This window comes from Microcebus murinus, chromosome 27, assembly GCF_040939455.1.
Source record: "Microcebus murinus isolate Inina chromosome 27, M.murinus_Inina_mat1.0, whole genome shotgun sequence".
In the NCBI taxonomy this organism is placed as follows: domain Eukaryota; kingdom Metazoa; phylum Chordata; class Mammalia; order Primates; family Cheirogaleidae; genus Microcebus; species Microcebus murinus.
In genome coordinates, this window is record NC_134130.1 from 6,674,457 (window position 1) to 6,687,710 (window position 13,254).

Consider the following 13,254-nt stretch of genomic DNA (forward strand, 5'->3'; position numbering starts at 1 on the left):
CTAGGGCACAGCGGGTGGAGGTGCTTCCCAGGGCCAAGCCCAGGGGGTGGGAAAGGGCTGAGTTCTGGGGATGGGAGTGCCAGGAGAGAGACAAACGCTGGGACAGAGGAGGGAAAGGGTGACCCCCGCCCAGTGCAGACATCGGTGTGCCCCGGGACATCATCTGACCTACCAAGCTGAAAGTGTTCTGGGGGTGCCAGTGCACCCCGAATTGTAAGAGTCTCTATTCAGAGGGCACCAGGGGCCTGGCGGGGGGGTGGGCCACCCAGGAGGCAGCCTGGGACCATTCCCTACAAGCTTTCTCTAATGGCAGGATCGTACTCCAGCCCCTCCTGGGTGCCAGGAAGTACCAGGGAGTCTGCACCCCAGCTGGCCCATAAATAGGTGCCCGGCCCCCTCCGTCACCCCATCAGCATCTCTTCCAGTTCTCCGTGGGGTTCCACCCCAGACACCCACCGCCGTCTTTCATCTTTCTCCCATCTGACCTCCCTCCTGCCTCCTCCATCGTGGGAGTGTGTTTGGCCACAGGGGTGGGGGAGGGGTTTACATGCTCTTGAGACCACGTGGCGCTGGGTGGTGTTTTGATTCATTCCATATTTACTGAGCCCCTACTGGGTGCTAGGGCCTGTGTTAGTGTTAGGAAAACACAAGAAGGAGGTGGAGAGGCATCTGTGTGCATGCGGTGCGTACGTGTCTGTTGAACATGAGTGTGAGCTCCCAAGCGTCTGCACGCTTGGCTGGGTATTTTTGTGTGAGGGTGGTTAGGGGTCAAACTGCGTCTCCCAGAAAAGATGTTGAAGTCCCCAATCGTCTGTCCCTGGGAATGTGATCTCAAGTTAAGATGAGGTGGTTGGGGTGGGCCCTGGTCTAACATAGCTAAGGGCTTTGGGGAAAAGAGGAAATTTGGACACAGACATGCACAGAGGGAAGATGATGTGTAGGGAGAGGGGCCGTCTACAAGCCAAGCAACAAACACTTCAGGCCACCAGATACTAGGGAGAGCCCTGAAACTGATCCTTCCTCCCAATTTCAGAAGGAACCAGCCCTGATGACCAGCACCTTGAACTTGGCATTCTGGTCTCCAGAACTGTGAAAGAATAAATTTCTGTTGCTTACACCCCCTGGTGTGTGGCATGTTGTTCTGGCAGCCCCAGGACACTCATGCAGTGGGTGAGTGTGGAACAAGGCAAGGAATGCTGGCACGTGTTTGTGTGTCCATGTGCGTTTGCACATGTGTCTGTTTGCTACCCACGTGTGTGCCTGTGTGTATACACGTGGCCATCCATGCTGACAGCTTAGAATAAATAGATCATCCTTGGGTCACCAGCCAGGTCAGCCGCTTCCTACTCAGAGGTTATGCCCTGGGGCCACCTTGGAGTGGGAGGTGAGCTATAAGCAAAGTCGACAGGGCTGCCCCTCTAAATCAGAGTGAGGCAGGAGGGGTCTAGGTACAATCTGGGGACCCGAGTTGGTCAGGGCTCACTGCAGGGACTCTGCGTACGTGTACATGTATTGCTGGGGTCCCATGTAGCAGCACAGGTTCTCGTGCCTGAACACACCACCGTGTGCAGATTCAGAGCCAAGTTGCAACGCACAGGTAAGTGGAGATGGAGGTGTTTGTGTGCAGGTAGGAAGGATTGCATGGGGTACAGTCGCGCCCTGACTCGAGTAATAATAGCTGCCTTTTCTGGAAACTCCACACTGTTCTCAGTGCTTTACGTAGTTTAATTAATTCAATGCTCACGACAGCCCCTAGAGATAAACACTGCAGTTGGTGTTCCCACTGCACAGATAAGGAAACTGAGCCCAAAGAGCCAAAGCCACTTGCCCAATGTCACACAGCCGGCCACCTCCACAGGGCCAGGTTCCAGCCTCCCGGAGCTGAGTGGTGTCACTGTGTCTGGCCAGGACCCAGCAGTTGGCAGGCCAGTGTGTGTCCCTTAGGAACGAAACGATCTGTCCTGGAGCCTGGACACAGAAGGTCATCGATGGGTCAATATCTAATCGTACAGGACTGGATTGAGTCTTGATGCCACAAGCACTTATCAAGTGCCAACTGTACCCTAGGCTCTCAGCAAGCCACTCGGGGTCTGGAGGTGACAAAAACAGACTCTCTCCACATCTCTCTGGGAGTGCGCAGCCGAACACAGAAGACAGACAAGAAGCCACTAATGACAGCATTAAATACGTCATTACAAATGGGGACAGTTGCCAAGAGGTGGAGGGGGGCAGAGCTAGCAGAGAGGCTTTGCTGGGTCTTCTCTGGAGGGCTTCCCAGAGGAGGTGACATGTGAGATGAGAACAAAAAGGTGAGTCGGCGATAACATGGGGAAAGGCAGACAAGGAGTGTTCTGGCATGTGCACTGGCCCGGGTTAGAGAGCCGAGTGTGGGGACAATGTGTGAGTCCGGGGTGTGTGTGCGATGCCCACCCACATGGGACGCTCACCAAATATGAATTACGTACATGACTCTGAACGCCCGGGTGCGAGTCCTTGTCCGCACGTGAGGGTGCTAGTGTACTGCTAGGGTTCCCAGGCACATTCGCCGGAGACCGCAGACAGCGCGAACTGTAATGCAGGCGAACCTCCAAGACAGTACGCAAGTGAAAGACACGACACACCAAGGCCACATGGTTCATGACTCCATTGATATGAAATGTCTAGAACAGGCACATCCAGGGAAAGGAAGTGGAATCGGGGGTGCCAGGGGCTGGGGGAGGGGGGATGAGAAGTGACTGCTCAAGGGGATGGGACTTCCTTTGGGGTGATGAGAATGTTCTGGAATTGGATAGAGGTGATGGTCGCACAACTCTGTCAACATACTAAAAAGCACTGAGCTGAACACTGAGTTCACTTAGGGGGCAAATTTGATGGTACGTGGACTCTATCTCAATGTAATATATGTTATTATGTTCATATATATTATGAGTGTGTGAATATGGTAAAACAGCTCTAACTTTGAATCGCACTGGCCTTGGTTTGGTTCCTGGCTCTGCAATCATCCTGCTGTGTGAGCTCGGGCAAATCCCCGCACCTCTCTGGACCCTCTGCTGCTCCCTTTCTGCAAAAAGCAGATAATAATAGTGTTTGCTTTGTGGGGGTCTTGCCGGGATTGAGAGAAATACCAGGGTGAAGGGCTAGCCCAGTGCAAGGCCAGCGATGATTATACTACTTCTCCCCAACACCTCTGTGGCATGTGGGCTGTTTCGCTCCCCGCTCCCCCCGCCGGTCCCCCAAGCGCCTCGTGACATATTCACAAGGCCGCCCCTGCTTCCCTGGAGTTCAGGAAAACAGCCGGAAACCTGTAAACTATTGAGGCGTGGGGACAGGGAGGACATCTGCCTCATGCAAGAGGTGACGTGGCCCTGCACGTGTGACGTGAGTGCGGCGCGTGTGTGTGTGTGTGTACGTGTGAGCAGTGCAGAGGGGCGTGTGCGCGCGCGCGTGTCTCGGGCCCGTGGGTGCAGGCGTGAGTGTGGGCACCCCAAGGCGAGCATGCACCCCAACCACACACGTGCCCAGCGGGAGAAGCCTGGCCGCCTGCAACCCGAGGCTGCCGTTGCCAACTCACTCCTGCTCTTCCTCGTCCAACGAACACACACGGCAGCTGGCACCCAGTCCTGGGGACGGGGAGCCCGGAGCAGGGCCCGTGCCAGCTGACAGAGCCTTGGTGACCTGCGACAACTTCTCTCTGCCCCAGCCTGAACTGGAGGTGGGGGAGGGGCGGGGCCGGGTGTGGCGCAACCTCCCCACCCCTCCCAGCCTGGGTCTTCCCCAGGAGCTGGCCAGGCTGCCGCTCTGCCACTCTGAGCTTTGGTCTCTTTTTCTGGACAATGGGACAACAGTATCTTTGCTACAGGGCCGTGGTCAAGTTTAAGGGCGTTCACGGTTTACCCCCAGGGAGGACTGAGCATATTAAAGGCAGAGCTGCTCTTGCTCACCCAGCGAGGCGAGGCGGCGGCGTTAGAGCTGATTCCTGTGCGTGCTCAGGCTGGGTCAGGTCGACCGCGGAACACTTTTATTAATGACAGCAGCAACGACGAGGGCAGCAGTAGTAACAGTAATGGGAGAACTACTGTCAGAACACACAAGCCACAGTCCTGCACGCTCGAACGGGTGACAGTCCACAGCTCCGGCCTCGGAGCCTGAGTCAGAACAGCAAGTCAGCAATGCTGACTCCTCTTTGATTTACAGTTTTGAAATTCTGTTCACCACAGATTTTTTTCTTTTTTTTTTTTGCACTCATTTGCGCTTCAGAAATAGTGATTGAAGATATTCTTGGTCTTGCCACTGAGTTTTTAATTTTGCAGTGTGCCTGGCTGCAGGATGCTACTCCAGCTCTGCGGATTCCCCGGGCAGCTGGGAGAGGGTGAACAGTCACCCTGCCAGTGCCTGGAGCATAATAATAGTGTTGATAATTATGGAATACCTTCTTTTTAATTTTTTTTTTTTTAGAGACAGGGTCTCACTATGCTGCCTAGGCTGGTCTCGAACTCCTGACCTCAAGGGATCCTCCTGCTTTGGGTTCCCAGAGTGCTGGGATTACAGGCATGAGCCATTGCCAATGGCTAATCTTTTATATACTTTCTATGCTGGAAGCATTAATATAATCGAAAGAATTGAATAATCCAGGGAATATAGTCAAAGGAATCTGTATTTCAGTTAATCTCCTTAACAATCTATTAATACGAGCCAGGTAGCATTATTATACCCACTTTTCAGAGGGAGAAAATGAGGCACACACAGGTTAAGGTTCCAGCTGAGGGTCCCACCAGTGGGGCCCCCCCACACCCTGTTTCCCTTGGGGCCTGGGGTCTTGCCCTCACTGTTCAGGTGACTCAGGGGTCACACAGCCATCTTGGGTGGCTGGAGTCAGGATGGGGACAGATCCTCCTCCCCGTCTCCCTCCTTGCTCCTCCACCCTGCAGGTGCCCTGACCCCTCAGGGCTCCCCCCTTACCTCCCCACCCTACGCCCGACCCCCTGGGACTGCCCCCTCCCCCTCTGGGGGCTCCCGCCGGTTCCCCTCCATTCTCCCCTCCCCCAGTCCCTGCAGGGATCCCTCCTGCCCCTCCCCTCCCTGGGTTCCCCTACCCGCTCTGGCTCGGCCTGAGGGTTTCCCTCCCTTTCTTCTGGGCTCTAGTCTCCCCACTGGGGTTCTCCCCTCCTCCCAGCCCCTCCCCAGCTCCCTCGGGGACTTCCCCCTTCTCCTCTCCCCCATCCTCCCCCGCCGGGGCTGCCCCCAGCCCCGTGACTCCCAGGGAGCCGTCGGGGTTTTCCTTGCGCGCCCACGCGGGGCTCCGTGGAAAGGTCGTGGCCTGCGGGCAGGCCCCCCCCCCCCGTCGCGTCCGGCTCCTCCCCAGCTCCCAGGCCCCGGGGGCTGCGGGACGGAGGGAGACGCGGCTGCTGGGCGCCGGGCTGGGGCGCGCCCACCCCGCAGACCCGGGGCAGGAGGACTGAGGCCCAGCGGAAGGGCCGGGCCGCGCCCCCAGCCCGGGGCAGGGGGCGTCACCGCGCGGCGGCGGCGAGAGGACTACGTGGTGGCCCGGCCGGGCTCAGTTTCGGTTTAGAGCAAAGCGCAGCCGCGTGCCAAGCCCAGCTGGGCCTGCAGGCCGACTTCCTGGGGTATTTTTCTGCTTGTTGATTTTAGGTTAGAGAAAGAAATAAAAAAAGTATTTTCTATGCAGGGAAGAGGCCCATCCTAGGAAGGAGAGCGCCGGAGAGCGCCGGGGGTGGGGGTGGGGGAGGGGGGCCCCCTCCCTGGGGATCCCCAAAGGATCCCTTCCTACCTGGCCCGAGCCCACCTCGCTGTGTGGCCCCAGGTGCCCCCTTGACCTCTGGACCTGGGCAGTCAGGGGCTGCAGCCAGCACAACCCCCCTCCCTGGGGCGCGTCTATAAGTGCCCAGAGCTGCTTGGGGCTGGCTCCGGTACAGCCAGTAACAGCGGTGGCACAGGGGCCAGGTTTCGTAATAAACCGGTCTCTTAACTGCTACAGGGCAGGAGAAGGAAAAAAAAAAAAGATTTGTTGGAGCTGGGTGGTGGCGCGCCTGCCGCAGAGAGAAGAGGCACTGTTTGTGCAAAGGAGCCTGGAACTGCTAACAGGGACTTAAGTCACACTTCCTGGTGAGCTGGGGGGGGGGGAGAATGGCGCTGGAGCACACGGGGTGGGGGTTCTCAGAAACAGAAAATATACAAGAACCCAGAGGCTTCAGACGTTTATTACAAGGCCCTCATAGTAGAAATAAAAATATATGTATCTCCAAGCTTCCCGTCTCTCTTTCAGTGGTTGCAGTAACAAGTGCAAGTAACAAAATAGACTGTCTATATAATTTGCAAACTGGGAGTTCCTGAGCACAGAGCAACAGCAGCCCCTGCCCCCAAGTCCCAGCGTGTAGTCCCGTGAGGGCCGCGCCCTCGGTCAGCCAAGTCGCCTCGTCTTGCAGAGGTCAGCTCCCGTCTCCAGGAGGGGGGACGCCATCCATCTCACCCCACCCTCCAGCTGTGGAGTCCAAGACCCCCTGCGAGGGGGACGCAGCAACTCCCCCACTCCGGCTCCTGCTCTGTCGCGAGGCCTGAGCTCCAGGGTCCATCTCCTGCTGGCCTGGGTGCCCGTCCGTTCTCCTCGCCCGGTGGCCGCCGCCCGCCCGTCTGTCTCTGGCACTGCTCCCGGCTCTCGCCCTGGGGGTGGTCGCACACTCCCCTCTCCTCCTCCTCCTCAGTCGCCAGTGACTCTGCCCCCGATGGTCTCATGGGTTGGGTTGTTTTGGGGTTGTTCTGGGGGGAGGGGGGGTCAAATACTTGTTTTATTTTATTTTTGGCAGCAACTCAACAGGTTCCGATGCTGGGAGGGCCTCAGCGCTCCTGGAGGGAGATGTAGGGGACCCACTGGTTGTTCCCCCGGCTCTCTTCGCAGTAACTGGCCACCTCCACCAAGCCGTGGCTCTTCCAGGTGTCCGTGTGAGGGTTCTGCGGGAGCGGAAAGAAGGGCTTTAGCGGGCAACTCCCTCTCCCCAGGCTCCTGTTTGGGGAAAACAGGCGGACTCAAAATAACTCTGGGTGAGGAGGCCCTGGCCGGGCTGCCCACGGGACATGCCGAGCGTGGCTGAGCGCTGAGCTGGTGCGGGGCCGGCCAGCCTGACTTTGTTGACAAACAGGGACCCAGGTGCCCGGGGTGGGGCGGGGCAGAGGCCCAGCTCACCGTGACCAGGAGGCAGTGCAGGTCCCGGGCCTCGGTGGAGCCCTGGGTGTCGGCCGGCTCCCCCAACAGCTGTGCCAGGCGTTGCATGCCGGACACCCGCACGATGTTGATGTCGTTGTCGCAGCAGAAGGACTGGATGAGTGTGAAGTGGATTTGCAAGGCGATGTCGTCCTCCTCCTCCTCGTCAATAGCCAGGAGGCACAGGACCACGCTGTCTGGGTCCCTGAGGGGGCCAGAAGGAGGGGGGGGGTCAGCTGGGAGCCGGGGAGTGGCCGCGGTGCATGCAAAAAAGGAGTGTGCAAGAGCAAAGAGGAAAACTGCACCGTTGCAGGGCATTGCCTCTGCAGGCTGACAGGGTGGGGGAGGGGGGCACGGTTCAAAGTCTTGTGGGGGAAGACTGGACCATAGAGGGAGGGAGCACTTGCACAGGAAGCAGCCTTAGAATACTGCAGCCCTTCCCTCAAAAAATTAGTCGAAAAGCCCTGATTCTACAGTGGGGGCACCTGGGGAAGAGTCCCAGCCTCAGCAAGACGAGGGTGTAGGGGGAGCGTGCAGAGCGGAGGGGGTCCCCACCCGCGCCCAGCCAGGGAGGGGGTCTGACTCACACATTCATCAGCTTGGCCGACTCGTACACCCCCACCGTGAGGCGGTCCTGGCGCTGCGCGGCCACCAGCAGCTCCTCCACCGCGGCGGTCACCATCTGCATCCTGAGGCCGGGGGAGAGGAGGCTCAGCGCCGGGCGGGCCACTCCGGTCCGTTCCCCGGGCCCATCCCAGCCTGGCCGACCTCAGGCGGCGGGGGCTCCCGGTTACTTACTTCTGTGCTGCGTTGTCGCACGCCACGAGCTCTTCCAGCGTCATGTTGCAGTTATAATCCACAGTGGACGCAGTCCCACGACAGTCCCCAAGGAGAAATTGCAAAATCCGAGCCAGACAGCCCAAAATCTTCCCACGGAGCCCGAGCGCTCGTCCAAGATCTTCCAGAGGCAGTAAAATTCCCCTCAAAAATAGGCGGAAAAAAATTGCAAAGTCCTTAGGAAGAAGGATCCCCTTGGTCGCAGATGTGAATCCAGGTAGTCCACTTCTGAGATCTGAGCCCGGAGCCGCCGGCGCCGCGTTTTATAGACTCTGGAGGCCGGGGCGTGGCCTCGGCGGGGCCATTCGCCTTTCCTATTGGTGAAAAAACAAAGGCGAGCGCAGCCGGCGCTGCGGTTGGCCGGCGGCGGGCGGGGGGCGGAGCGCCGCGCCGGGGCGCCCACGTGGGGGCGAGAGCCGGGAGGAGGGCGCGGGGGGTGGCCGCGAGTGCCAGAAAAGAAAAAAAAGCAGAAGTTTTTCTCCTGATTTCCCGGCAGCCGCGCCGCGGTTCAGGGCGCGCGCGGGATTTCCAGAGCGCGAGGCGGCTCGGACTTTCGGGGAGTGGGGGGGAGGGGGGCGCCTGGAATCCCCTCCTGGTCCCCGGAGAGTCCCGGGCTCGAGCCTTTCCCAAGCTCTGCTGAGGGGCTGCACCGGGAAGGGGTCCCATTTGCAGCCGGATCCCTCCCGGGCGTGGTGGGAGGGGGTCTCTCCCGGCTGGGGCGACCCCAGACCCTCGGTTGACCTAACGTCTCCCGGCCTCTGCGTTCCCATCCGAATAAAGGGGATCCCGCGCCAGCCTAACTGGGTTGGAGAGCGGATTAAATACGATAAAGGGCATACCTTAAGCGCTCAATTAGCACCAGCTATGCGCCTCGGGGTCCCTAGTGGTGGAACCTGCAAAGTCCTTGGAGCCCTGGAGGACAGCCGGGGCGCCCCCACTGCACCCCCGCGAGTTCCAGGGGTGCGCGTGGGAGGCGCAGGTGGCGCAGCCCCCCCCCAGTGCGCCTGCTGTCGCGCGCCCCCCGATTTGACCGTATGTGCTTCTTTGACCGTGGGGGGAAACCGAGGCCCGGGAGAAGGCACGGCGGGGAATGGCTGTGGCTGGCGCGGCACGCCGCCACCTCCGCCCCGCCTGCACTGGAGGTGCCACTTTTATTTCCTCCCTCGGGGTGGGCGCTGGCGCGTGTCCAGTGAGCAACGTGCGCCGGGCGCCCCCTCCTCGTGCATTGGATTCTATGTGACCGAGGGCTTGGGAAGCAGGGGCGATGCTTATGTGCATTATGCAAAAGGGGAAACTGAGGCTTGGGGAGGCCGCCACTGCCGAAAGCCACAGGCTGGTGCGTGTTGCAGCCACGCGTGAGCGCCAGGCACGGCCGCCAGGCTCCCCCTCGCCGCCCCGGGACTGTCTCCCACGGTAGACTGGGGGCTCCCGGCTGACTCACATCTGCGTCCCCTCCTCCGCCAGCCCGGGACCTGGCCTCGGCCCCGCGGCTCAGATCCCCCGGTTCCCCGGCCCGCGGGTCCGGCTGACGCATCGCGCCGCCTCCGCGCCGCCCACCCGAGGGCGCGAAATGTTCCCCCCACGGCCCGGCTGCGAGGCGCGGCGGCGCCACCTGGTGGCCACGCGAGGTCCCTGCGACCACGGAGCCGGAAGGGCCAGATCTGCTTGGGCGCAGGGCTGGGGTGGGGGTGGGGTTGCAATATTTTATATACTTTTATTATACAATATTTTACACGTGCAATATATCTATTTTATATTTTATAGATGCGATTTTTTTTTAAGACAGAGTCTCACTCTGTTGCCTGGGCTAGAGTGCCCTGGCGTCAGCCTAGCTCACAGCAACCTCAAACTCCTGGGCTCAAGCGATCCTCCTGCCTCAGCCTCCCGAGTAGCTGGGACTACAGGCATGTGCCATGCCCGGCTAATTTTTTTCTATATATTTTTAGTTGGCCAATTAATTTCTTTCTATTTATATTAGAGACAGGTCTCCCTCTTGCTCAGGCTGGTTTCAAACTCCTGAGCTCAAATGATCTGCCCGCCTCGGCCTCCCAGAGTGCTAGGATTATTGGCATGAGCCACCTCGCCTGGCCAAGATGCAATTTCTTAAAAATAATTCAATCGACAACTTACTGTTTACAATTTACCTTTTTTATTGCTATGGTAAAATATACATATAATAGATACGACTTCAACCCTTTTTAAGAGCACAGCTCAGTGGCATTAGGCACACTCACGCTGCTGTGCAGCCGTCACCACCCTCCAGGACTTTCTCCTCTTCCCAAACTGACGCTCTGTCCCCATGAAACACTCCCTCCCCACCCCCTCCCCAGCCCCTGGCACCCACCACCCTGCTTCCTGTCCCTGTGGCTCTGATGACTCCAGGGACCTCCTGTGGGTGAAGTCACACTGGGTGTCCTTCTGTGTCTGGTTTATGTCACTGAGCACGATGTCCTCAAGGTTCATCTCTGTGGTAGCCTATGACAAAGCTTCCTTCCTTTTTATTTTTTCTTTTCTCTAGACACAGCCTGTTGCCCAGGCTGGAGTGCGGTGGCATCGTCACAGCTCATTGCAGCCTCCAACTCCTGGGCTCAAGGGATCCTCCTGCCTCAGCCTCCCGAGTAGCTGGGGCGACAGGTGTGCACCCCCAGTCTAGTCAAGCACCCATTTCTTGAGAGCTTACCAGGCACTAAGCATTTCCTCCTGCAATGCCCCAGAAGCAGCGCTTCTGCTACTGTTCTCAGTTTTCAGAGGCGGGAATCAAGCCTCGGGAAGATCACTGGTCTTAGCTCAAGGGCACAGAGCTCCGAGTTTCCTGGGGCTATTCCACAGCACCTGGAGTCAGGACTGGGGACAGGGGGTCACCAGGTGTTTGGGGTCGAGAGAGAGAGAGAAGGCCTGAGGTTGGAGGGCCACGTGGTAGAGGGCGGTCAGTCTGGGTGGAGACAAAGTCTGGTGTTGACGGATGAGTGGTGTTTTCCTGGTGGAGACGGGAAACGCAATCCCAGGCGGAGGAAACAGCCTGGACGGGAGCCCAGCCCCTCAGGGAAGAGGTTGTTATGGCTGCTGTGAAGTGTACAAGCGAGGAAGGACTTGGATGAACATTCTCTGAGCCTCTGCATGCCCTCTTTAGTCAGAAGAGTGAAGTGCAAGAGGTGCCGAAAAAACTCAGTTGTCATGGTAAGTCATATTTTCTTCTCTCATTTTTTTTTTTTTGTCGAGCTATAATTCACATACCATAAAACTCCCCCTTTAAAAGTGTCTGGTTTGGCCTGGCGCAGTGGCTCACGCCTGTAATCCTAGCACTTTGGGAGGCCAAGGCGGGCGGATTGCTCAAGGTCAGGAGTTCGAAACCAGCCTGAGCAAGAGCAAGACCCCGTCTCTACCAAAAATAGAAATAAATTAATTGACCAACTAAAAATATATAGACAAAAAATTAGCCGGGCATGGTGGCGCATGCCTGTAGTCCCAGCTACTCGGGAGGCTGAGGCAGTAGGATCGCTGAGCCCCAGAGATTGAGGTTGCTGTGAGCCAGGCTGACGCCACGGCACTCACTTTAGCCTGGGCAACAAAGCGAGACTCTGTCTCAAAAAAAAAAAAAAGTGTCTGGTTTGGTGGGTTGTAGTAAGGTCACGAGTTTGTGCAACCATCACCCCCTAATCTGGAATGAGATAAATAATATTTTAGGCTGGGCGTGGTGGCTCACGCCTGTAATCCCAGCACTCTGGGAGGCCGAGGCGGGAGGATCACTCAAGGTCAGGAGTTCAAAACCAGCCTGAGCAAGAGCGAGACCCCGTCTCTACTATCAATAGAAAGAAATTAATTGGCTAACTAATATATATAGAAAAAATTAGCCGGGCATGGTTGTGTATGTCTGTAGTCCCAGCTACTTGGGAGGCTGAGGCAGGAGGATCGCTTGAGCCCAGGAGTTTGAGGTTGCTGTGAGCTAGGCTGACGCCATGGCATTCACTCTAGCCTGGGCAACAGAGTGAGACTCTGTCTCAAAAAAAAAAAAAAAATTTTAATGAAGTTGTTTACATCAAAATGAATGCGAATGGCTGGACCCAGTGGCTCATGTCTGTAATCCTAGCACTCTGGGAGGCCAAGGTGGGAGGATCACTTGAAGCCAGGAGTTTGAGACCAGTCTGGGCAATATAGTAAGACCCCCACTATAAAAAATTATAAAATATTATAAATTATAAAAAGAAAAAAATTAGCCGAGCATGGTGGCATGCACCTGTAGTCCCAGCTACTCGGGAGGCTCAGATGGGAGGATCGCTTGAGCCCAGGAGTTTGAGGCTGCAGTGAACTATAATCTGTCCCCGGTGATAGAGTGAGATGCTATCTTTTAAAAAACCAAATTTTTGATGAACTAAATATTAAAATTTTTCATCAAGACAGGATCCATAACAGTGCCATCTTGGAGCCTCGGCTGAGAAAACTGATCAGTATGAGTGATCCTGTCTTGATTTAAAATTTCGAGGCCGGGCGCAGTGGCTCGCGCCTGTAATCCTAGCACTCTGGGAGGCCGAGGCGGGCGGATTGCTCGAGGTCAGGAGTTCGAAACCAGCCTGAGCAAGAGTGAGACCCCGTCTCTACTATAAATAGAAAGAAATTAATTGGCCAACTAATATATATAGAAAAAAATTAGCTGGGCATGGTGGCGCATGCCTGTAGTCCCAGCTACTCGGGAGGCTGAGGCAGGAGGATCGCTTGAACCCAGGAGATTGAGGTTGCTGTGAGCTAGGCTGATGCTACGGCACTCACTCTAGCCTGTGCAACAAAGCGAGACTCTGTCTCAAAAATAAATAAATAAATAAAATAAAATAAAATTTCAGAAATGTATCCAGCATGATTTTTTTTGCGTTCATTTAGATTCTTTTCAAAATTGCATTAAAATGTCATTTGTTATTGCGACTGAGTTTTGTGATGCCTCCTTAGCATTTTGCCGCAGAGGTGAGTGCCTCTCCCACCCCTCCTCCCTGCCGGCCCCAGCACACCTGGGGCAGGTTCCCATTGGGCAAAGGAGAAAACCCTGTCTCCAGAACATTGAGGGCTTGGGGTTAGGGTTGACCGGCCTGCAGGGGGTGGATCCAGGGATCCTTCCCAGCAGGGTGGCCGGGACTCTGCAGAATTAGGAGTTCCAGGAGTGGGAGGGATGTTGGAGAGAGCTGGGTGCAGAGGTGGAGGCCTCCTGCCATTAG

At 57.0% G+C, this 13,254-nt stretch overlaps 1 protein-coding gene across 1 annotated transcript; it reads right to left on the reverse strand.

The window, feature by feature from the left end:
• Window positions 1-6,202: 6,202 nt before the first annotated feature.
• Window positions 6,203-8,292, reverse strand: GADD45B (growth arrest and DNA damage inducible beta). The gene is made up of 4 exons (XM_012769388.3): window positions 8,015-8,292; window positions 7,804-7,905; window positions 7,199-7,421; window positions 6,203-6,966 (listed from the first exon to the last, which is right to left on the reverse strand). The coding sequence occupies exons 1-4, from the start codon at window positions 8,056-8,058 to the stop codon at window positions 6,853-6,855; spliced, it is 483 nt and encodes a 160-aa protein (XP_012624842.1). The 5' UTR covers window positions 8,059-8,292; the 3' UTR covers window positions 6,203-6,852.
• Window positions 8,293-13,254: the final 4,962 nt, after the last annotated feature.

Coding starts and splice junctions, on each gene's coding strand:
- GADD45B (XM_012769388.3), bottom strand. CDS start 8,058: ATGACGCTGGAAGAGCTCGTGGCGTGCGACAACGCAGCACAGAA. Junction 7,906..8,014: donor TGCGACAACGCAGCACAGAA/GTAAGTAACCGG, acceptor CCCCGGCCTCAG/GATGCAGATGGTGACCGCCG. Junction 7,422..7,803: donor TCGGCCAAGCTGATGAATGT/GTGAGTCAGACC, acceptor TGGCCCCCTCAG/GGACCCAGACAGCGTGGTCC.